Source organism: Balaenoptera acutorostrata, chromosome 17 (assembly GCF_949987535.1).
Source record: "Balaenoptera acutorostrata chromosome 17, mBalAcu1.1, whole genome shotgun sequence".
NCBI lineage: Eukaryota > Metazoa > Chordata > Mammalia > Artiodactyla > Balaenopteridae > Balaenoptera > Balaenoptera acutorostrata.
Genome location: NC_080080.1, coordinates 45,848,018 through 45,871,407, shown reverse-complemented (window position 1 = coordinate 45,871,407; position 23,390 = coordinate 45,848,018). Strand labels below are relative to the sequence as shown.

At 36.8% G+C, this 23,390-nt stretch overlaps 1 protein-coding gene and 1 pseudogene across 2 annotated transcripts in view; both read left to right on the top strand.

Annotated features, from left to right (window-relative positions):
• Window positions 1-23,390, top strand: part of LRRC69 (leucine rich repeat containing 69) — a 98,859-nt gene that overhangs the window by 8,804 nt on the left and 66,665 nt on the right. The window contains exons 2-5 of one of the 2 annotated variants that reach the window (XM_007177492.1): window positions 8,529-8,655; window positions 12,952-13,024; window positions 15,764-15,959; window positions 18,642-18,713. The exons of the other annotated variant lie outside the window; for it this stretch is intronic. Coding sequence (XP_007177554.1) covers window positions 8,529-8,655; window positions 12,952-13,024; window positions 15,764-15,959; window positions 18,642-18,713 — 468 coding nt within the window. The remainder of the gene's footprint in view (window positions 1-8,528; window positions 8,656-12,951; window positions 13,025-15,763; window positions 15,960-18,641; window positions 18,714-23,390) is intronic. 2 annotated transcript variants of the gene reach the window in all.
• LOC103008532 (MOB kinase activator 2-like) lies at window positions 11,919-12,526 on the top strand (annotated as a pseudogene).

The following is a 23,390-nucleotide window of genomic DNA, read 5'->3' as shown; positions in this document are numbered from 1 at the left end:
CCAAACAGCTCGTTCATATTTTTTCTGTAAGATGACTCTAGTAGCACTTAGTTATCTTTAACTTCATTCAAAACAACTTTGTTAGACTGTATTGTGGCAGCTGTAATAGCGTGCATTAAAAAAAAAAAAAAACTTATCAAAAGTGGTGAATTTTTACCCTCAGAATGGGAGAAAATATTTGCAAATGAATCAATGGACAAAGGATTAATCTGCAAAATATATAAACAGCTCATGCTGCTCAATATTAAAAAAAAAACAAATAACCCAATCAAAAAATGGGCAGAAAGCCTAAATAGACATTTCTCCAAAGAAGACATACAGATGGCCAAGAGGCACATGAAAAGCCGCTCAACATCATTGATTATTAGAGAAATGCAAATCAAAACTACAATGAGGTATCACCTAACACTGGTTAGAATGGGCATCATCAGAAAATCTACAAACAACAAATGCTGGAGAGGGTGTGGAGAAAAGGGAACCCTCCAGCACTGTTGGTGGGAATGTAAATTGATACAGCCACTATGGAGAACAGTAGGGAGGTTCCTTAAAAAACTAAAAATAGAATTACCATATGACCCAGCAATCCCACTACTGGGCATATACCCTGAGAAAACCATAATTCAAAAAGACACATGCACCCAAATGTTCATTGCAACACTATTTACAATAGCCAGGTCATGGAAGCAACCTAAATGCCCATTGACAGACGAATGGATAAAGAAGATGTGGTACATATATACAACGGAATATTACTCAGCCATAAAAAGGAACGAAATTGGGGCATTTGTGGAGACGTGGATGGACCTAGATACTGTCATACAGAGTGAAGTAAGTCAGAAAGAGAAAAACAAATATCGTATATTAACACATATATGTGGAATCTAGAAAAATGGTACAGATGAACTGGTTTGCAAGGCAGAAATAGAGACACAGATGTAGAGAACAAATGTATGGACACCAAAGGGGGAAAGCGGGGGGTGGGGTGGTGGTGGTGGTGGTGGTGGTGGTGGGATGAATTGGGAGATTGGGATTGACATATATACACTAATATGTATAAAATAGATAAGTAATAAGAAACAACTGTATAAAAAAATTAAATTTTAAAAATTGGTGAATTTTTGTATAGCTATTTTAATATTGAAGATGGAAGAAAAAAGCAACACTTTCAGCATATTATGCTTTATTATTTCAAGAAAGGTAAAAATGCAACTGAAACACAAAAAAAGATATGTGCAGTGTATGGTGAAGGTTCTGTGACTGATCGAACGTGTCAAAAGTGGTTTGCAAAGTTTCGTGCTGGAGATTTCTTGCTGGATGACGCTCCACAGTCAGGTAGACCAGTTGAAGTTGATAGTGATCAAATCAAGACATTAATTGAGAACAATCAATGTTAAACCACATGGGAGATAGCCGACATACTCAAAATATCCAAATCAAGCGTTGAAAATCATTTGCACCACCTTGGTTATGTTAATTGCTTGATGTTTGGTTTACACATAAGCAAAAAAAACCTTCTTGACCGTATTTTTGCATGCGATTTTCTACTTAAACATAATGAAAATATTCCTTTTTTAAAACAAATTGTGATGGGTGATGAAAAGTGGATACTATACAATAATGTGGAACGGAAGAGATCGTGGGGCAAGTGAGATGAACCACCATCAACCACACCAAAGGCTGGTCTTCATCCAAAGAAGGTGATGTTGTGTATATGGTGGGATTGGAAGGGAGTCCTCTATTATGAGCTCCTTCCGGAAAACCAAACAAGTAATTCCAAGAACTGTTCCCAATTAGACCAACTGAAAGCAGCACTTGACGAAAAGCATCTGGAATTAGTAAACAGAAAACGCATAATCTTCCATCAGGAAACGCAAGACTGCATGTGTCTTTGATGACCAGGCAAAAACTGTTACAGCTTGGCTGGGAAGTTCTGATTCGTCCGCTGTATTCACCAGTTATTGCACCTTCGGATTTCCATTTATTTCAGTCTTTACAAAATTCCTCTTACGGAAAAAATTTCAATTCCCTGGAAGACTGTAAAAGGTACCTGGAAGAGTTCTTTGCTCAAAAAGATAAAAAGTTTTGTTAAGACGGAATGATGAAATTGCCTGAAAAATGGAAGAAGATAGTGGAATAAAACTATGAATACGTTGTTCAGTAAAGTGCTCGGTGAAAATGACAAATGTCTTTTATTTTTACTTAAAAACCGAAGGAACTTTTTGGCCAACCCAATAGTAAGAATTAAGAAGTTACTGAAAAATTAAATAATAGTTTTGAAATTAGCCAAGTTATTCAAATAAATTCTTTCAGGACCAGCTGGACTCAGAAGATGCATTTGGCAATTGTACTGCACTGCAGTGCTAGATTCCTAAAAAAACGGCATTTATAAGAATAAGCATGTAGAAAACAAACTATGGTTACCAGGGGGTGAGGGGGGAGAGATAAGTTGGGAGATTAGGATTGAGATATACACGCTAGTATATATAAAATAGATAACTAATAAGGACCTGCTGTATAGTACAGGGAACTCTACTCAACACTCTGTAATGGCCTATATGGGAAAAGAATCTAAAAGAGTGGATGTATGTATATGTATAACATTCACTTTGCTGTACACATGAAACTAACACAACACTGTAAATCAACTATACTCCAATAAAATTTTTTTAAAAATTGTCCATTAAAAAAAAACAGAATTAGCAGAGTGAGCCCTAATTCTGCCCTGTCCCACATACCTTGGCCATATACATAACTAATTAAAAAATGTAAAAGTCTTATTTTTCTTTTATTAATTTGATTCAATTATTTTTATTAACTAGTTTACAGAATGTGACATTATGTTATGTACTATTTAGGTACAGTGAATGGAAATATTCACTGTCCTTTAAGGAATTTAAGGATTAATATTTCAAATACCAGCTCAAACATATTTGTACATATTACAGGTGAATGATTTAATAGTTTGTTCCAAAATGGTATCACCAAGCCATAATTTAGTTTAGAAAGACTTCCCAATAAAAATGGACATTTGAGCTCACCAAGCCTTAATTTAGTTTAGAAAGACTTCCCAATAAAAATGGACATTTGAGCTGGTATATTTTTACATGAAAAAAAAATGTTTTTGGTCCAAGTTAGTCATGGATATCATTTTAAAAATCAAATAAGTAATTGAAAGATATAATAAATAGCATAGAGTTTTCTAGTGATAATTAATAGCTACAAGCACAGCATAATTAAATGTTAGGAGAGGTTGCCTGGCCCAAGTTCTAGGCATACATATGATAGGCATCACATTGTATTGATTATAGGGTTATTGAGAACGAGCAGATGGTTAGAATAAAGAAGGCATGCAGCCCATTAGAAGGAAGTGAATCCAGCTGGGTAGATTGGCACTGACTGAGCTCAATAGATACTTGATTTTGAAAAAAGACAAATGATGTGGAGCCATAATGAGTATCTTCACAGTTTGAACCATCAGCTTATTAAAGAAATGATCTAAGCAGACAGCATTCAACTAATATTTATTGAACAGCTATTTTATTCCAGACACTATTTTTTGAGTGCTGGATGAATTACAGAGACCCTATCACTGGAAAATTTCCAACTTTATAGTAAAGGTAAGATATATACATGTCACTATAATACAAAGCAGAAGATAATAATTAGCCATAGAAAGTACACAGTGTTATGCAACTACAAAAGGAGGATGGCTTCCTGGAGAAGGTGATATATGCCAAGGGGGAGCATTAAACACAGAAATCCATTATAATAATTGGAGAACCAAGGTATAGTGATAGTTTAATGGAAAGAGAATCCTGAGCACATTGTCACTGTAGAAATAATAAAAAAAAAATTTCCAGCAAAATTAACTGATTAACAGAAAGTCATTATTCCTGTGGCCAACAGAATAACAGAGATAATTTTCTCTTTCCTGAAAATGTCATTCAAAAGTGACTGTGAATTTAGAAATCTTTGGAAAAAGGAGTTAGAAATCATTAAGGAAACAGGTTTAAAAATTGAAAACTGAGTCGAAGTGTCAACATATATACTATATGAAGCATTCCTAGCATCATGTATGTCTAACATCTTGTTCCATGGTCTTCTCCTGAGTCTAAAAGTTTATAGTTAGCATTTCATAATATCCACTATTTGCCAGGTACTTCATTATATTGGCTCTAATCCTTAAGGCAGCCCTGAGAAGTTGATGCTAGTATCTCCATTTAAAAAAAAGAAAGGAAGAAAGGAATTGGAGTGACTTTCTTGAGATCCCATAGTGAGTACATTGCATAGCAGATGGTCTCCAAAGCCTGTGCTTTTGCTACTGCAAAATACTGACTAAATGGTGTAACTCACAGAACAAGAATATTTAAAAAGAGAAATCCATATATTGCATACAATTCTATCGTGTGTGTGTAATGGGTGTATGTGTGTATGAATGAATGTATATATTACGTGCATATATATGATCATTCTAAGCAACAATAAATTCTTTTTAATAATAGTTTAAAGTAAATAGTGTAATGTAGAAATTAGGAGTATAGGCCACTGAGTGAAGCTATGTTATTTCACCATAAATCACAGCCTATACCTCAGATTCCTTTTCTGTAAATTGGGGGTACCTTGAAGTCCACCTGAGGCAACGTACAAGGTTGCATGGCACAGTATTTGGCACATATAAAATTCTATTTAAATGTTAGTCGTTAGTATTAATAAGTTAATCAGTACTTTTTCTTCTCAAACTTCTTATACTCTTCTCTCTTTATCCAAAGATTGCTACCCATTAAATCTAGAGTCTATAACCCAAAGGCATCAATGGACACTGACATGCTTACCTCATATCCAAGATGTAAGAGGAAACACACACGTCCATTTCAAGGCAGGCTACAGACAGGTTATAACTTAGAGGTATGAGTAGGCCAATGCAATTAAATAAATCAAATCAAATTTAGGACGAGTTGGGATACACAGACACTATTTGGGACAAACATACAAAGATGTGGAAGAGGCTACAGGGAGCCAAGAAACATTTAGGACATACTAAGTAGGGAAATTCCTCATGGACTGATTATTCAGGCAACTCTTTATATATAATCCAGTAGGACAGGTAAAAGGAGCTTAAATGATAAGATAGCCCATTCTTTACATTCTTAAATTAGGTAATGCTACAGGCAGGCAGTAATGAGGACTAGTGTTAGGGTAATTGCAATGAGACTTGAAAAGGATGCATCTAAGAGGCATTTTGAGAATAGGACTTGGTAACTGATTGAAATTAGGTGGCAAGAGAGAAGTTCTAGGTGATTCCAAAGTTTGGCTACCATATTATTATGAGAAAGATGAGTGCATTAGCCAAAGTGGGAAGGGGGAAAACAGATCTCATTTGTCCACTGACATTGTCCAGTTTAGATTCTGAATTTAAAGTGACATCATCACATCCACTTATGTCTTTTGAGCCAAAACCAACAAGATGAAATTTTTACAGGGATAACTGTAAATTCCTAAATTTAAATTAAGAAAAGCGTTCAATTGCACAAGTTCAGGATGTGAGTTATCTCCTTGACAGTAGGTTTTTCTTGGCCACAGACAAAATTAATTATGCACCAACCATGTGCCCCATTTCTGAAAGAGTGCATGTTGCAGCCATGTTAGGCTGCAACAGAAGTGTAGTCATCTGCCTGAGGCAGATTCCATGGTCCCAACAGATCTATGCTATGAGATCACATTTCCTGTCTCACTCTAGGTACCATGTTTCTAGAGAGGAGTACTTAGAAAAATTAGAGTGTAACCAGGATGGTAAAGGGTCTGGAAATTATGTCCTGAGGGAAATGGTTAAGGAAGAATGGAACAAATTCAGGGGGAATATGATAGCAATGTTCAAATATTGTAAAGACTGTTATGTGGGAGAGAGGCAGGGGAATAAAACTATCTTTTATGATTCCTATGGGAAGAATTGGATAGAAGTTACAGAGTGCCTAAAGAAACACACACACACACACACACACACACACACACACACACACACACTCATAAATAAAACTGCCTAACAAGATAAAAGAGCCACCCATTACTAAGTGTGCTCATGAAGAAGGTATATAGTTGCTCACTTGCATTTTGTATGTTGCACTGGGTGACTTATGAAAGTTCTTTCTGATTGTAAGATGCTATAATTCCCTGGATCATAGGTCCGTGAGAAACCATTTAGTAGCAATGGTGTCTTTCAATCTATGACAATGTGCTAGTTTCCAAAGGACAGAAGAGTTACACTCTGAGAATACCAACAGAACTTCACTATAGATAATTACTGAAGTCTTGTAAGTTTTAAGCTTATCAGGTGGTTGTCTCTCATATGACTAAAACTTCCCTCAGGAACTACCCATAACCAAGGAGAGTTACTAACCACACACAGCTGTGCTCTTTCTGGATGCCTTCTGTTTATGAAACCCTTTGTGAGTAAAACACCATTTGGAACAGTCTTGTCAAGGCATCCTAAATAGCTCAGCTCAAATGTCACCTCCTCAGAGAAGTCTTCCCTAATGACTCAATCTGACGCTGAGTCACTTTTTATCCAACTATCCTGTTTACTTTCCTTTAAATATAGCACTTAACACTGAGAGCTATTATTTGTTACTTATTTTGTTGTCTCTCTCACTTCCCAACAAATAAACACTAAGAGAGAGGGATCTTGTGTGTCTTTTTCACTCTAGCATTCAGAATAGTACCAAGCACACAACAGACATAAATATGATTGTATTAATGAAACATTTAGGTTGGGTCTTGAGGTATTTCTGAAAGGTAACTCAGTCCTTGCTACAGTGTCTCTGGACCTTTCTGTATTTTTATGTAATTTAGGGTGAAGCTCTAACATATTTGCCATGATGACAGAGTGTAATCATCTGGTCTTTAAGATACCTCTATGAATTTAAAGGCCATCAATGAATTTTCTTTTATTTATTCTGTTCTATCAAGAATAATCCCAGTTCCATTCACTTCATCTTAGTTTTAACTTTGAAATCCTTTAAACGTTAAGGTTTTCAGTTGAACCCTCTTTATTTTCTACGTGTCATATTCTTGGTCGTGGAGCTCAAAATTTACATGGCAGCATTTTCAAGCCAAAGGGGCATGTAGTTAATGTGTCACCCAGAGAAAATGTCTTCTTGAGTTACCCATTTTATATCATCATCTTGGGAGCTAAATTGAATCAGAAAACCATATGTGGCTGTTGGCCACCCTACTACATTTCTCTAGATTGCTCTTCAAAATTACCTTCCCTCAAAGCTCTTACATCTCCTCCTCCAAGTAGATGGCTTTGTTTCACATTTCATTAAGAAAACAGACACTGTCAGTCAGGAACTCCCTCATCTTTCAGTCGTCAAATCTATCCACTGCCCTGATCTGCACTTACCTTCTCTACCTTCGTTCTTACTTCCTGAATGAAAAGTCCCTGCTCTTATCCAAGGCTATCACCCATTTGTATCTTGGATCCTATCCTTGCTCGTCTACTAAAGGATTTTGATTCTGCAATTATCCCTGTCCTTATATCATTAGTTTCTCACTATCTACAAGATTATTTTCATCAGCATATAAATAAACTGTACTATATTTTATTTTAAACAAAATACAAACAAACCCTCCAGCTCCCTCCTAATTTTCTAGTGTCTCTTCATAACAAAAGTTTTTTAAAGAACTGTATTTCAGTCATTGTCTTCACTTTCTCACATTTTCTCCACAGCATACTTCAGTTTCCTCCTCAGCACTTCACCCCTGTTATCAAGGTCACCAACAACTTTCATGTTGCTAAGTCCAATGGTTACTTGTATGCTTTTATTTTACTTAACCTTCTTTTGGGATTTGACTCGAATCTTCCTCCTTAAAATAGGGGTGTGTTGGGGACCCCTGGATTAGAGGATCTAGAGGATCTTTCTAACTCCTTTTATGTATGGTCCTTCCTATGTCTGACCAATCTGACATTAGTAGGTACATAGGGCAGATCTTCCCTACCCTACCATATCATGTCAATAGTTTCTCTTATGAACTTTGTGATCACAGAGTGATGTTAAAGGCTACCCTCCCACCCCACCCGCATCCATGTACTATAGAAGTCTTATTGGCCTAAGTGAAAAAGCTCATTTGGGATTAGTATGACAGAAGGACCTCAGATCTTCAGCTAATTTCTGATTTCAGGAAATTAGCCCCTTTGCTGAGTTTTTAATGTTAGGATACTCCTGAGTTGCTCAAGTAACTTATGAATGGATCATTAATTGTGTTTTTAAATACCTGTGAAATGGTTTGTAATACAATTTTAATGAAGTTAAGTACTTTAATTGAGAATTAAATTGTGCTTAAATTAACATAAAGTGTTTGAACATGAATTCAAATGACCTTTATTTTGATAATTTTAGGTACATGTGAAATAATTAAGATTATGTTGTTTTTTTAGGTTATATGTATCTCAGCAAAGGGGCTTAATTATTTCTTTTTTCTCATGTAAGGTGCATAATGTATGAGTTCATTAAATCTCTATATGTTTGCAGTTGACAGCACTAAATCTGGGAAACAACCTTTTAGAAGAAGTTCCAGAAGAGATGAAATACCTTACATCCTTGAAGAAGCTCCATTTATTTGGAAATAAGATTCATAGATTTGCATCTGGAGTATGTGGTTAGTCAAAGAAGAGCATAATTATAGTGTCAAACTTAATTTCCTTATATTGAACAATTTGAAACTAAAGTGAAGAAGGAATTTTACGTTTTAATCTTTTTGGTTGGAGATATTTACACTTGAAATTAGGGAATTTGGGGAACAACTTTTTTTCCGACTACCATATTATATATTTCTTTACATATAGATCTAAGAAAATAAATAAGCATTAGTGTTAGTAAATTTTCCCCTTTTCAGAATCAGTGTACATTTAGACTCTCAAATCTGGGCACCCTTTCTCTGGGCCAGAGAGAAAACTAGTTGAAAATCAAATCAAGAAAAGCTCTACACAGCTCTCCTTGTTCTTTACACCTTTTACACTGTCTAAAACACTAAGTCACAATCTTTGCTCAAGATGTTAAGCTTAAATCAACTTGGGGAGAATTTTAAAGAAAAGATAGGAGATTCAATAAATGGCCCTTTTTTCTTCGTGTTTCCCTTAAACTAATAATTTCTCCATTTAATATGACATTTTTCCTATTTAATATAGCTAGAGTATGCTTAAGGACAAAACACATGACAGAGATCCAGATAATTTTTATAGGTTCATTAACTCATGTAAGGCATTTTACTACTTTGTGTCCTCGATAGTAAAATTAGAACTATATAATAGAATTTATAAAGTTCTGTGAACTTTTGAGGCATGGGTGCTATATATCATCATTGTTATCATTGAGCAGCATTTATTAAGGGTATTATTTCATGGGCCCTCAGTTAGAGGCGTATAGCAAAGAGCACAAGTAGATTCTGGTACTATCTCTTTAAAGTACTTTAAAATATTAGCTCATGTATCTTGCAGAAATATTTTTCCACAGAATAATAACTGTAATAAACTCTTATTAATGGTATTCACGTTATACATACAAAGCTGTAGATTCAGGGTTCAGTCATAAGTTACTTAGGAAGAAAACAATTTACACATAAGAAAAAATTAAGGGCATGCAAAAAAGTACACAATAATATTTATGAACTATACTGAGGGGACAAACAGGTAAAACCTGATGTATTATAAATGATATTAAGCAACCTATTTCATGCTACTTTAGGCTTCTGTAAAGAAATTTTTTCTCATGTTGCTCTTAAATTTGAGGTTTAAAAAATAATGTAATCTGTGTACAGTGCCCCTGCATGTCTGTAGTTTCTCTGTTTCTTGATTTGGGGCTGTTGAACTTTGAAAATCCCATGTGAGTGACATAAATTATGTTCTATGCCAGGTCTTGATTATCCAAGGGCAGAAGCAGTTTGGTGTCAGGGATTTGAGCACTGTCCAGCATGTATTACATGGCACTGTACCCATCCCCCCACCCCACCAAAGTAGACTGGACCAGGGTGAGACATGTGTCCCAAGCTGGGTCAGTCACATTCTCTTTCTTGGGGATTATGATAGAGTCTAAATCAGTTTTACTGGTCTGAGCTAATCACATGAAATAAGAGAGAGATTTCAAACTGGTGACCCGTGGGATGAATCTGGTTCACAAATAGGTTAGTTCTGTTTAGTCTGCCTCTCTAAATATTTGAATTAGGGTCCCCAGATTTCCAAATTAAGAGAGTTCATATAAAAGTCTGAATCTCTGGCTCTTTTCTGTCTGTCTGTTTTTAAAAAGAAAGATTAGGCAACACTGGACTCACATTCCCATGTGACAGCAATTTCTGGGAGCTGGCTGAAATGCAGCTGCTGTGTTGGAAAATGCATGTGCTTACCAGTTCAGCGCATGCCTGATAGGTGAACTCCTGCTAGGCCCCCTGCTGTGTTTTGAGTTATCTTCTTGGTTCCTGTAGGCCAGTGGTCCTCAACCTTTTTGGCAGCAGGGACCGGGTTCATGAGGACAATTTTTCCACAGACCAGGAGGGGGGAAGGTTTTGCGATGATTCAAGCACATTACATTTATTGTGCACTTTATTTCTATTATTATTACATTGTAATATATAATGAAATAATTATACAACTCACCTTAATGCAGAATCAGTGGGAGCCCTTAGCTTGTTTTTACTTGCCACTCACTGATAGGGTTTTGATATGAGTCTGCAAGCAGTTGATTTATTATCATCTCTGTGCAGTCAAATCTCTCTGCTAATGATAATCTGTATGTGTAGCCACTCCCCAGTGCTAGCATCGCTGCCTCAGCTCCACCTCAGATCATCAGGCATTAGATTCTCATAAGGAGTGTGCAACCTAGATCCCTTGCATGCGCAGTTCACAGTAGGGTTCGCGCTCCTATGAGAATCTAATGCTGCTGCTGATCTGACAGGAGGCAGAGCTCAGGCAGTAATGTGAGCAATGGGGAGCAGCTGTAAATACAGTTGAAGCTTTGCTCACTTGCTCGCCCACTGCTCACCTCCTGCTGTGTGGCCCCGTTCCTAACAGGCCATGGACCAGTAGCAGTCCATGGCCCAAGCACTGGGGACCCCTGCTGTAGCCATTTCAATTTGAGAATTCTGTCTACTCCATGATCATTCAAATGCAGGAGTTGTGGGACAGCTATATGGATACATGGAAAAGTAAAGAAAATATGTTCAAAAGAGAAAGAATGAGGAGTGAAGGAGAGGGGAAGTGAGAGAGAGAAAGAGAATGAATATGAAGTTGAGAGAATCTGTAATGAGAAATGGAACTCTATGTTCTGCAGAGATTCCCAGAGAGTATTATCTACCAGACTTTGAGAAGCTCCTGGGGGCAGACAGACTATTAGCCTGGAGCTGGTATGGGTCTCCTTGGACATCACAACCTGGCTCAGTGATTCAGAAGCATCAGAAACCCAGGAGACTCAAGCATGAGCATTTCTGTGACTACCAAGAGCAGCCAAAGGACTATATATATACACAGCCAACACATACAGTTGACCCTTGAACAACACAGGTTTGAACTGCAGGTCCACTTATACCAGGATTTATTTTCAATGGTAAATACTGCAGTACTGCAGATCCCTGGGTTGTTTAAATCCCGGGATGCAGAGAAAGAGCAGATCGGAGGACCAATTATAAGTTATACGTGGATTTTCCACTGTGTGGAGGATTGGCGCCCCTAATGCCCCCATGTTGTTCAAAGGACTACTGTGTGTGTGTGTGTGTGTGTGTGTGTGTGTGTGTGTGTGTACATATATACCTAAAATTATATTTTATGTATCTCTTATGTGTATTTATATACATATGTTTATATTAATATGACTTCCTGCTGCAGCCACAAGGTCCAGCATGTTGGACATAGGGTGCGGCGGGCCCACGCAGCCATGGACTGGCTCATGGGGAGGTCTAAAAGCCAAGCCCAACCATGAGAAGCCTGTTGGGGAGAAGAAGATGTACCTGGAAGCGGAGTACACCAAGTCCGGAATCGAAGTCCGACTTCGAGTTCAAGGTGCTGGTGGTGTTGCCTGAGAGATCGACCTCAACCAGGGGCAGGCGAGCAGCACCGCGACGGTCTCCACGACGTCCTCGTGCAGGATGGGGAAGCCCAGCATTCTGCATAGGAGAGGGGTGCCAGACGACGGTCATGGGCCACACACAGTGCTAGCGGCACAAAAGGCAGGAAGAACGGCAAGTGCATAGTCCCCTAGTACGTCGACTTTGTCTTGAGCTCCCTGCAGAAGCTGGTGACCCAAGAGGACCTGTTCCCCACGAAATACAGCAGAGAATTCCCCAGCTCCTTCCAGTCTCCGGTGAAGAAGATCAGCAAGTAGCTGTTTCACGCACCAGCGCCCATCTACTCCTTCAACTTCAAGGAGACTATGGCTCTGGAATAGAGTTGAACACACTCTACGTCAACTTCACCCTCTTCGCCAGGGAGTTGTGGGCCGTGGTGCGTTGGGCTGGTTTCCCATGTGGTTTTCCTGGTTGGTAGATGAGTTCGGCTCGTCAGGAAGACCCTTTGGACGTCATTCATGCATTTCGCAAACATTTATGGGACTACGGTTCTGAGTTTCAAAAACAAAACTAAAACCCTGGGTTCCGGTGCCTTTTATAATAGTTTCCAGGTCCAGTTTGTGGTGAGTTTGGCTGTATCCTCTATCCTCAGGTGCTAAGACTTAGCTTTCTAACTGGGATAAATTCTGCCTTTTTTAAAAAAAATTTTATTTATTTATTTATTTATTTATTTTTTAAATTCTGCCTTTTTGATTAAGTTAATCTGAGAGGGTATCAGTTACCAGCAACCCAAAGAGCCTTGGCCAAGGCAAGAAACCAGAAGGAAAACAAAGGTGTACAGAAAAGTGACTAAAAATTATTTTCTAACAGATATCTAAAGTGACTAAAATTATTTTCTAACAGATGGCTTACAAAATTTGATCCTGCTTAATCTGAACAACAATCAGCTTACATGGATTCCTCAAGAAATCAGCAGGTAATTTTGTTTCTAGTGAGAGCTGGTTACCACTACCAGCCCCCACACCCCATGCCCCCAACTGCCATTTCTCCCCATCCTGGTCATTTGAACACGGTATGCCTAGCCTCAAGTCCTTGTGGGATTTATACATAGCAAAGAGGCACCTGAAGGACTGAGGCAAGACACTGATTTTAAGCAGATGATTCTTTAAACACTTCAGAGAAATGAGAAACAGCATGACTTGGTAGTCTAAGTATAAAAGTGAGGGTTTGAAACAAAGTTCTAAAGTTGATTGTGTTATTGATTTCCTAACTGGGGGGGTTCTTGGAGCTTGCTCTGTTACAGAATTGGGGACATTAAACTTTACTGTAAAACATTTTCAGCTTGATGGAAAAGGTAATATGAAAGCAATGACTTTAAAACCAATATGTCGTTTTCATAAAAAAAAAACAAAACACATTTTATTATCATTAACAAAAACAAAAACAAAATGCTATTTTTCCTTATCCTGCACATTTGCATAGATGGGCTGCTGTTACAGTGACTTTCTGGAGCCAGCTGAAGGCCTTGTCCTTCTGCAGGCAAAACACCCTCTTGGGCTTTTCTTCTTACAGATGGAGACAGAACCCTACTCAGGTTTACTTTGGAGACTCTCTTTATTGCCTGTCAAACAGAAACAGATGTATTACAACATAAGAACATCCAGATTTTTAAAGGATACAAAACTATGAATAGTTCTCAACAAAGGGCTTTCTGCAACACCTAAAGTCTTTTCCAATTTACTTGTTTATACCTCTAGCTAATGTATTTTTCCCCAGATAGATTTTTACAGAAAAAGTAATGTTTTAAATCAGAGCAACTAGAAAAAAATTTGAAGCTATCTAATTTATGAAGAAGAGGAATACTTATGGTAATGAAAATGCCAATAGTTGTCTGCTTGCTTTTTCACTCATTCAGCTTATCAACTGATTTATGTGTTGGTCATGTAATGAAAAACGGACACCTTGGAAGATCTGGTGAACTAGGTTCAGGTCATAACTTTGTGCAACTAGCCTTATGACCTTGGCCAAGTAATTTAACTGTCTTGGACCTTGGTTTTCTCATCTCTAAAGGAAGAATTGTGAGGAGATGAACTTTGAAATTCTTGCAGCTATAACACGTTATGATTTCACAATTTAGTAAGCTTAGCTCTGCTTGGAGAACAAAGTACAATATTGTCTTTCGTTAAATGTATTCTTAACTATTTTAAGTGTTTTTTTTTATGTTATTGTAAATGGAATTTTGAAAACTTTTATTTTCAGTTGTTTGTGGCTACAATATAGACATAAAATAGATTTTTTAATAGTGACTTTGTAGTCTGTGACCCTGCTTTTAGTTCTAGTAGGTTCGTTTGTTTGTTTGTTTGTTTGTTTTTTTGCAGTACCTCTCTTTAACATTTTAACATTTTGACTATATTTTTAATTTCGAAATACTCTCCTCTCATACCTTTAGAAATTCCTTGTTAACCAGGTTCATCTATTTTTCTGCTCATGCCTTCTCTGGGTGCCTTTGGTTTTTGTTTGTTTGTTTGTTTGTCAGATGTTCATATTTCTCAAGAATCTTTCCATCTGCTTCCTCTCTATCTCCTTCTGATCTTTTGTTGTTGTTATTCTTTCTGTCAGTCTCATGTATTCACATGGCTTCCACAATCAAGTTCATAGAATCTTCCCCCATCAAGTTCATAGAATCTTCCCCCAAATCTCTTTCACTAGCACTGACTATTGTCATAAGCAACAGTCCCCCATTTTAAACTGTCTAGAAATGTCACCTCATTATGTTACTAATTTAACTTCAACAGCTTGAGAGCATTATAAATCTTCATTCTTAGCTTTGCAAGAAGACACATCTGCATTTGAATCTTGACATGGTTTTCTGATGTTTAAGTTGGGTAAGTTATTCACTGCCTCTGGTCCTTTATTTTCCTCATTTCTGGATTAAGGGTAATAACTCCAGCCTTAGGGTTGTGCTGTAGATTAAATTTAATGCACAAGTACATAGTTGGTGCTCAGTAGTGCTAATTTGTTCCTGCTTCTTTATTCAAAATACTAATATTTTCTCAGTTTGCTATGCCTTCCTGTTGCCCTAATTTTACAGGTTCTATTATTCAAGGCCAAGTTCAAAATGTTGGTTCTTCCAAAATGCTTGTGAGGGACCTCAGGTACTATATCTGCAATTACAGGCTCAAATCTTAACCCTTTTCTCCTTGTTTGTTGGCATTTTCTATCCTCAATTTATGACTCTATCTAATATCTCCTTCTAGACAATGATATACATAAGGGCAGAATTTGTGGCCGATCTGTCTTTGCATCTTCTGCAGCAACTAAGTGGTACAGGATGTATAATCTATATCTAAATCTATACCTATCTATATCCATGTGTGTGTATATGTCCTCCTTTGTCCTCTGGCTTCCTCTTCAGTATAGCTAGTGTATATGTACAAAGAATGAAGACAGAATTTTCTTTTTCTTAAATCTAAGTTTTGATTAGATAAAATTTTAACTTTTAACATAAGCCATCTGATTATAAAATATCTTTAAAAGTTAAATTACAACAGTTTTTTTTATGCTCAAATGATTCATAGTAGTTGTGAACACTTGACTGAAGAAAAGCTCAGGTGAGCTACAAAAAATGTGAATTGATACGTGGCTCTGATAAGTGAGGTCTGTACAATGGACTTTCTTATTCTTGTGAATTTCATTCATACACTTTATTTTTTAGATTAAAAAGCCTTACATATCTGAGTATAAATCATAACCGGCTAGCCAGCATTCCTAGAGAACTTTGTTTCCTTGAGAATCTTTCTGAACTTCAACTTAACTACAATCAGCTCATTTGCATACCCAAAGAGATGAATTTCTTGAAGAAGCTCCAGAAGCTTCTTCTGGTCAGGAACAACATAGAATCTTTGCCAGAGGTAAGCAAAAGATGGAACCAAATTTTCTTTTGTTGGTGAAGAACTCATTACACCATGATAAGGAGCAGTTGTAGAATAGATTTGGGCATCTGAGTACAAGAGGTCATTTGCTTTCCCTCTGATTAGGTATAATCAGTTCCCAAATCCCTATGACAAAGGAAGGTTATAACTTGGATTTTTTCACAAAGCTAGGGATGACAGATTTAGTAAATAAAAATACAGAATGCTTAAATCTGAATTTCAGATTACCGATGAAGAATTTTTTTTAGTATAAGTATGTTCCAAATATTGCATGGCACATACTTATACCTTTTAAAAATCTTATTTTTTTTTTGCCTGAAATTTAAATTTAAGTGAGTGTCCTGTATTTTATCTGGCAACTCTATATACAGCACAAAATATTAGTACTTTTTGGTTTTTTAGTAAGTACTAGATATCTTCCATTTTTCCTTTACATCCACTCTCCATCCTTTTCCAACCTGTTCTGTGCCTGGGAGACTGACCCGTATGGGCATCAATGAGCTCCTTTGTCCTCAGACTTCCTCTAGGATATGGCCAATGAGGGGCAATAGCAGGAGGTGAAGGGCAGGGGGATATTGAGTACCATATAGTTTTCCCCTGGTGTTCTCTCTAATAGGGTGCTGTGAGTTGCCTGCATGCTTTTCTGGAGGGTCATAGCAAATGTCAGGTGATCCTCAATGGACATTATTACATTCCCTTGACTCTTTAGGCCTGTGGTATTAAAGAACTCCCTGCTGTTGCTAGCTTTTGAGAACCTTGTGGTTTTATGGAACTACCTTTCTTGGTTTAGGGAACCTCATTGATTTCCCTGAACCCTGTCAAACTTTTATAAATAGTGGCTTTATTAAACTCTCCTCAAATTTCCCAGTTTAAAAGTACCATTTCCTGTTAAGAACCTGTCAACAGGTTTACCTTCCTTACTTATACAAATTAGAATTAATTTGGTAGGAGGAAATGCATGTCATACAGTAACTTGAGGAATAAAAAAAGCAGATTAATTCCTACTGTTTCACTTTTCTCTCAAGAAGATATTCCCTTGGGACTTCCCTGGTGGTCCAGTGGTTAAGAATCTGCCTTACAATGCAGGGGATGCAGGTTTGATCCTTGGTCGGGGAACTAAGATCCCACACATCGTGGGGCAACTAAGGCTGTGCACTGCAGCTACTGAGCCCACGCGTCACAACTAGAGAGCCCACCTGCTGCAACTACTGAGCCAACGTGCTCTGGAGACTGTGTGCCACAACTAGAGAGAAGCCCGTGTGCTGCAATGAAGAGCCCACGCTGCAACTAAGACCCGATGCAGCCAAATAAATAATAAATGAATAAATTTTTTTAAAAAGAATATATTCCCTTTAAAAATTCTGTGCACCCTGTAATGTGATATGTAAAAATATACCAAGGTATAGGCTATAAATAAGTATATTTCAAAAATTTTATTATTATATTCCTTAAAATTTCGACTTAGTATAAGCAAGTAAGAAAATGTCTTGGAATTACAGATTAAACCTATTAAAAACATGTCTGCCTTATTTGAGGGAAAAGCAATAACAGCAGCAATAGGATCATCATGAAGCATTATATTACTTAGTGTTCATAACAAGTTTATAATGTATCTCTTATTATACCCATTTTAGAATAAAGATCAGAGAGGTTTTGTGACTTGAACATAGTTTGCAAAGGTCAGGAAAAGAGCTCAGATCCATGTCTGTCTAATTTAAAAGTCCGTATTTCAAATCAATAGTCTTACCACAATTTTATAAACCCAAGGCGTTTAGACTTTAAAAAATTTGAATGCTAGTAAGTCCTGTCCTGAATTATCATGTAAAGAATGCCTGTAATCATTTATGTCCTTGTACATTTAATATGATTCAGTCTATCATTGTTCTTTTTGGTCTGAATTATAAATGATAAGACATTACAGAAAATACTCATTTGTTTTGTTACTGAACATATTATGAATCATTTTCTGGTACATTATAAATTATGTGTATGTCCACACACGTGCATATGAAGGTATATGCTCATCCAGTCACATTGGGCATGTGGCTAGACTAACAGATTTCCCTTATAAGGAAAGGGCTGTGTTAGCACAATGCCACACAAAAGGTAGATGTGAAATAAATGCCAGTGGAATTGTTGATAAAAATAGTTTTCTAAGATTACGTCTGTGTTCTGTCTCCCAAAGGTTCTTTCTGTTTTAATGATAGAAATGTCTACTAAGTGCTCACTATATATTAAGCCCTTTAGTAAGCACTTTTGATTCGTAATTTATTTAATGTATTCAGCATCCATATTGAAGACAGTGGGTTCCATTAACATTTCCATGTTACAAATGGAGAAACTAAAGTGCAAAGATTAAGAAATTTGCCTATAGATATATAGTAAGTGTCGGAGGTGAATTTGAACCTACAGATATTTACTACAAATAGTCTAGTTCTTGGTCACCATGTTATGTTGCCCTGGAGTGGTCAGAGGAAATGGAGGATTGAAAGAATCTGGTGATCCAGACATAGTGATCTCCCTGGGGAGATATACTGAAGAATTGACCAGGTAATTAGGAAAGGTGGTCAACCTCATCAAGTTTAAACATACAAGAAATGTTTGTGATTCTACATATTAGACTTTTAAAAAGCTCTCTCTCTCTTTTGTTTCCTGACACAGGGACTTTGTGATCTTTTCAACCTAAGAATCCTAGACATAGCTGGAAATGTTATTCAGATGTTTCCACCAGGAGTAAGTAGAGTCAACTTGAAATACAATTGAAAAATAATTTTGTTTATGCTATTGGGAATAGAAAAAATAGGCAGCCAGTAAAACCTATAGTAATTGGAACCTTGAATTATACAGATAACTCAAAGATTTGCTTTGTTCTAGAATTTCAAGACCTGTTCTTTCCCATTACTTCCTTTGTGTTCTGTGCCTGCTGAACTTGTTTGAACGGAGTGAACTCTGATTGTTAGCATAAATATTTTAATATATTAGCTATGGTTAAGTGGTTTCTTTTAATCATATACTGTTTTTGGTCACCTCAGACTTTTTGAAAATATTATGTTCCAGAGCATAAATTTTTATCCCTTGCAATTAATCCAAAAGAGACACTTCTCTTAGTTGTTTTTAAGCCATAAACAATGAAAAATGAACTTTTTTTCATTTGGAGATGAATTTTGACTTTGCTTTATTTCAAATAACTGAGAAGCAGTTGGTCTTAGCAACTTCTAACTTCTGGGAAAGAAATGGCAGTTTTTCATGTTGGGGTGAGCATGTTTCCACTGCAAGGTAATAATTAGAAGCCCATCAATCCACAAGGTGTTCAATAAATAGTTGTTGATCCATTAATTACTTTTTCTGATTGATCAACACAAAATTGAGATTTCAGTCCTTTTTACCCACTGAGCAATATTTTACACTGAAGATGACTCAAATAGGAAAAATGAGTGTAATTTCTGTGTTTTAGAAAAAATGTAGAGTTTTTTGTGGTAAATTATACATAACATAAAGTTTACCATTTTAACCATTTTTTTAAATAAATTTATTTATTTATTTTTGGCTGTGTTGGGTCTTCGCTTCTGTGCGAGGGCTTTCTCTATTTGCTGCGAGCAGGGGCCACTCTTCATCGCGGTGTGCGGGCCTCTCACTCTCACGGCCTCTCTTGTTGCGGAGCACAGGCTCCAGATGCGCAAGCTCAGCAGTTGTGGCACACGGGCCTAGCCGCTCCGCGGCATGTGGGATCCTCCCAGACCAGGGCTCGAACCCGTGTCCCCTGCATTGGCAGGCAGATTCTCAACCACTGCGCCACCAGGGAAGCCCCATTTTAACCATTTTTAAGTGTACAGATCTGTGGCACTACGTATATTCATGTTGTTGCACAACCGTCATCACCACCTATCTCCAGAAGTTTTCTATCTTTTCAACTGAAACTGCACCCATTAAACACTACAACTTCCCATTCCTCCCTCCCTCTAACACCTGGCAACCACCATTCTACTTCTTGTCTCTAAGAATTTGAGCACTCTAGGAATCTCATATGAATAGGATCATACAATATTTGTCCTTTTGTGACTGGCATATTTCACTTAGTATAATGCCTTCAAAGTCTGTTTATGTTATAGCCTGTGTCAGATTTCCCTCTTTTTTATGGCTGAATAATATTCTATTGTATGTATATGCCACATTTTGTATATTCATTCATCTGCCCATGGACAATTGGGTTGCTTCCTCCTTTTGACTATTGAGAATAATGCTGCTGTGAACATGGGGGTACAAATATCTGTTCAAGTCCCTGCTTTCACTTCTTTTGGGTATATACCCAGCAGTGGAATTGCTGAGTCATATGGTAATTCCATGTTTTAATTTTTTTAAGGAATTGCCAAACTGTTTTCCAAAAATACAGTTTTGAATGTTTAATAAGCAGTGGATGTTGTTAATGCTGACCTGATAAATGCTGCAAGATTTTATTCATCCTGCTACAACATATTATTCATGTCTTAGTTTACCTCTTTTTCTGCTTTATGATGCCTTCTCTGATTGCCAAAGCAGACTTCTGATGCTACTTCTTCTCTGGTACCGTTATAGTTTGTACATACCACAAAGTAGAGTAATTCTTTTCAAGTCTGTCTTCCCATTAGACTGTAATCTTACAGAGGAAAGGAGTACTCTTTTTAACCTTTATACCTGCAGTGTCTTAAATTCCAATTGAATAAATGTTAAACAAATAAATAAAAATAATATTCGTAAACTACATTCAGTATTTGCCTTAGTAGTATCGTGAATTCACAGTTTCTTCTACAGTGATTCTGTACTTACAATTTTGATAAAACACCATTACTTAGATTCCATTAATTTAGAGCAATTTTGGCAGAATCTGAGTTAGTATCACCTTTGTAACATCTCTTTCAGAATTTTCTGAAAACTCTGAAGTAAGATATTCTGTGAATTCATCTGAGCTTTGGTCCAACTGGTTCAAGTTAATAAAATGTCCACATTTTATTGGATGGGGCAACTAATGAGGAAATGATGAACAAAGAGGATAAATGACTGACTCTAGGTTATGCCATGATTATCATCAGTGAAAGAGAGTAAGTTTCAAAATAATGGTAGTGAACTTTAAAAACAATTAGACCATCCTTTTTAGGAAGCAATATAGTATAGAAATGAAGAACATGGACTTTGGGGTCATATACACATGAGTTTAAAGTTCTAACTTTCTATTTACTAACTTTGACATCTTTAACAAGTGGCTTAACTTCTCTGAGTTGCTGTTTTATTTGTCAAATGGGTATATTAATACCATTAACTTTAGGAAGGTTGTTAAGTTACATAATGATTTAAAGCATTTTGTTCACAGTTGGCATTCAAGGAATGGAAGCTCTTATGATTATATGTTGTATGTACAATATATACCAATAGTGAAATACTAGTAATATGTATAATTATAGTGAGCATCCACTGTCTACTAGCATTAATAGGAAAAATTAACCTTGTGAGGTACATGTTCTAAAAACTTATTTTTATTATAAAAATTTTCAAACATACATAAAAACAGAGAGAAAAGCAAAAGGAAATTCCATATACCTATTGCCCTGAAGTGTAGTATTAACCCAAAGATTTGAAAATGTGCTCTGTAGAAGTGTCTTTAAATGGCTTATTTTACTGCCTCACAGCTATTTTTTTTTTTTTTTAAATAGGGCTTTATTTAAGACTGTTGCTATTTTATGACCTGAAACTTGGTGTGCTATTTGGAAAATGCAGTTGTTTCACAGAAGTTTAGTTTTTATTCACATGGCTTTTAAATATTTGAAACTGAATTTTCACCAGGAATTTTGTATAAGAGTGTACATTAAATGGAGATCTGCAGTAAGACAATGAAACTGTTATAATTATTTGTTCATATGTGTTGAATCAAAAGAATTTTTAGATTATTAAGAAAAATGCCGTCATCATCAGATAGTGAGTTAGCTGTATTAAAAATGCATTGGTTCTTTTATTACCATGTAGTCAGATCTAGTATATTGAGACTTTAATTTCTTTCCTTATCTCTTTTTTTCTCTTCTTGATTTAAACTTAAAACTTTTTTTGAAAGTTGTACAAATTATACATTCTTCTTAAAGTTTCAAACAACAAAGAAATACAGAATAATAATAAGAGTATCCATTCCAGGACCTCTACATGTGTGTTCTTTAGAAAAGTCTGTTAAAGCATATATATATATTTAAGAATTGTAAAGGAGTTTATTGCCAGAAAGTGCCAGCGTCTGAAAAGAGAACCATAAATGCTCCTAAGCAAAGGTAATCACCATCCTTTCAAAATATGCCAACAGGAAGAGAGGTGCCAAAGCAATGTAGTTCCAGAAAGGGAGTCTTCCTCCTGCTTCCTTGAGTGTGGCAGGAAGGTCCTCAAAATCAGGCTGTCCCCTGAGGACTTCATTCTAATACAGAACAGGAAGTCATTTCACCTCTCCACGGCCCTTCTCCTTCTCTATCTTTCAAATGGAAGGTCTTCTGGTGATATAATATTGTTTATCCTTTCCTGTGTATTGTGAGCTTGTTGGGATGATCACATTCATCATTTCGCTGGACCATTTATCATTTGCTGGACCATGAGGAGCCACATTTGAAACCCACCAAGAGGAATTCACAGCCCACAGAGATCTTAAACTCAGAGCACAATTCAGAAACTGGACATGATTTTGGTGTCTTTCTTTGAGAAGAGGATGATGCATTTTCAGTTGGGCGTAGGTATTTGAATGAGATTAGATGTGCCATTTTTGGAATTAGATATATGGAAAAAAGAAAGTGTGTGGATGTGGGCACTGAGAAGGTGGTTAATAATGAATAGTACGTTTTTCACGTTATACTATGTCTGGATTGGTTTCATGATACTTAATTTCCCAGTATAAATTTTCTTATTTATTTATTTATGTATTTATTTATTTATGGCTGCGTTGGGTCTTAGTTGTGGCACACGGGATCTTTCATTGCAACACACGGGCTCCTCTCTAGTTGTGGTGCATGGGTTTCTCTCCAGTTGTGGAATGTGGGCTTCTCTCTAGTTATGGTGTGCAGGCTCTCTAGTTGTAGCGTGCAGGCATCAGAGCACATGGGCCCTGTAGTAGCAGCACGTGGGCTCTCTAGTTGTGGCATGCAGACTCAGTAGTTGCGGCACTCAGTCTTAGTTCCCTGACCAGGGACTGAACCTGCATCCCCTGTATTTGACGGCAGATTCTGAACCACTGGACCACCAGGGAAGTCCCTGAATTTTCTTTTTAAAGAAGTACCATCTAAGTATGTAAAAGGTGTCATTGGTAGTAGAAAGATCAGTAGAGAGAAAGCAAAACTCTGGGGCTGATTTCTTGATTTCATATACCATTGCACAATTTGAGGAAATTTTCAGTGCCTCAGATAAAATTATTTG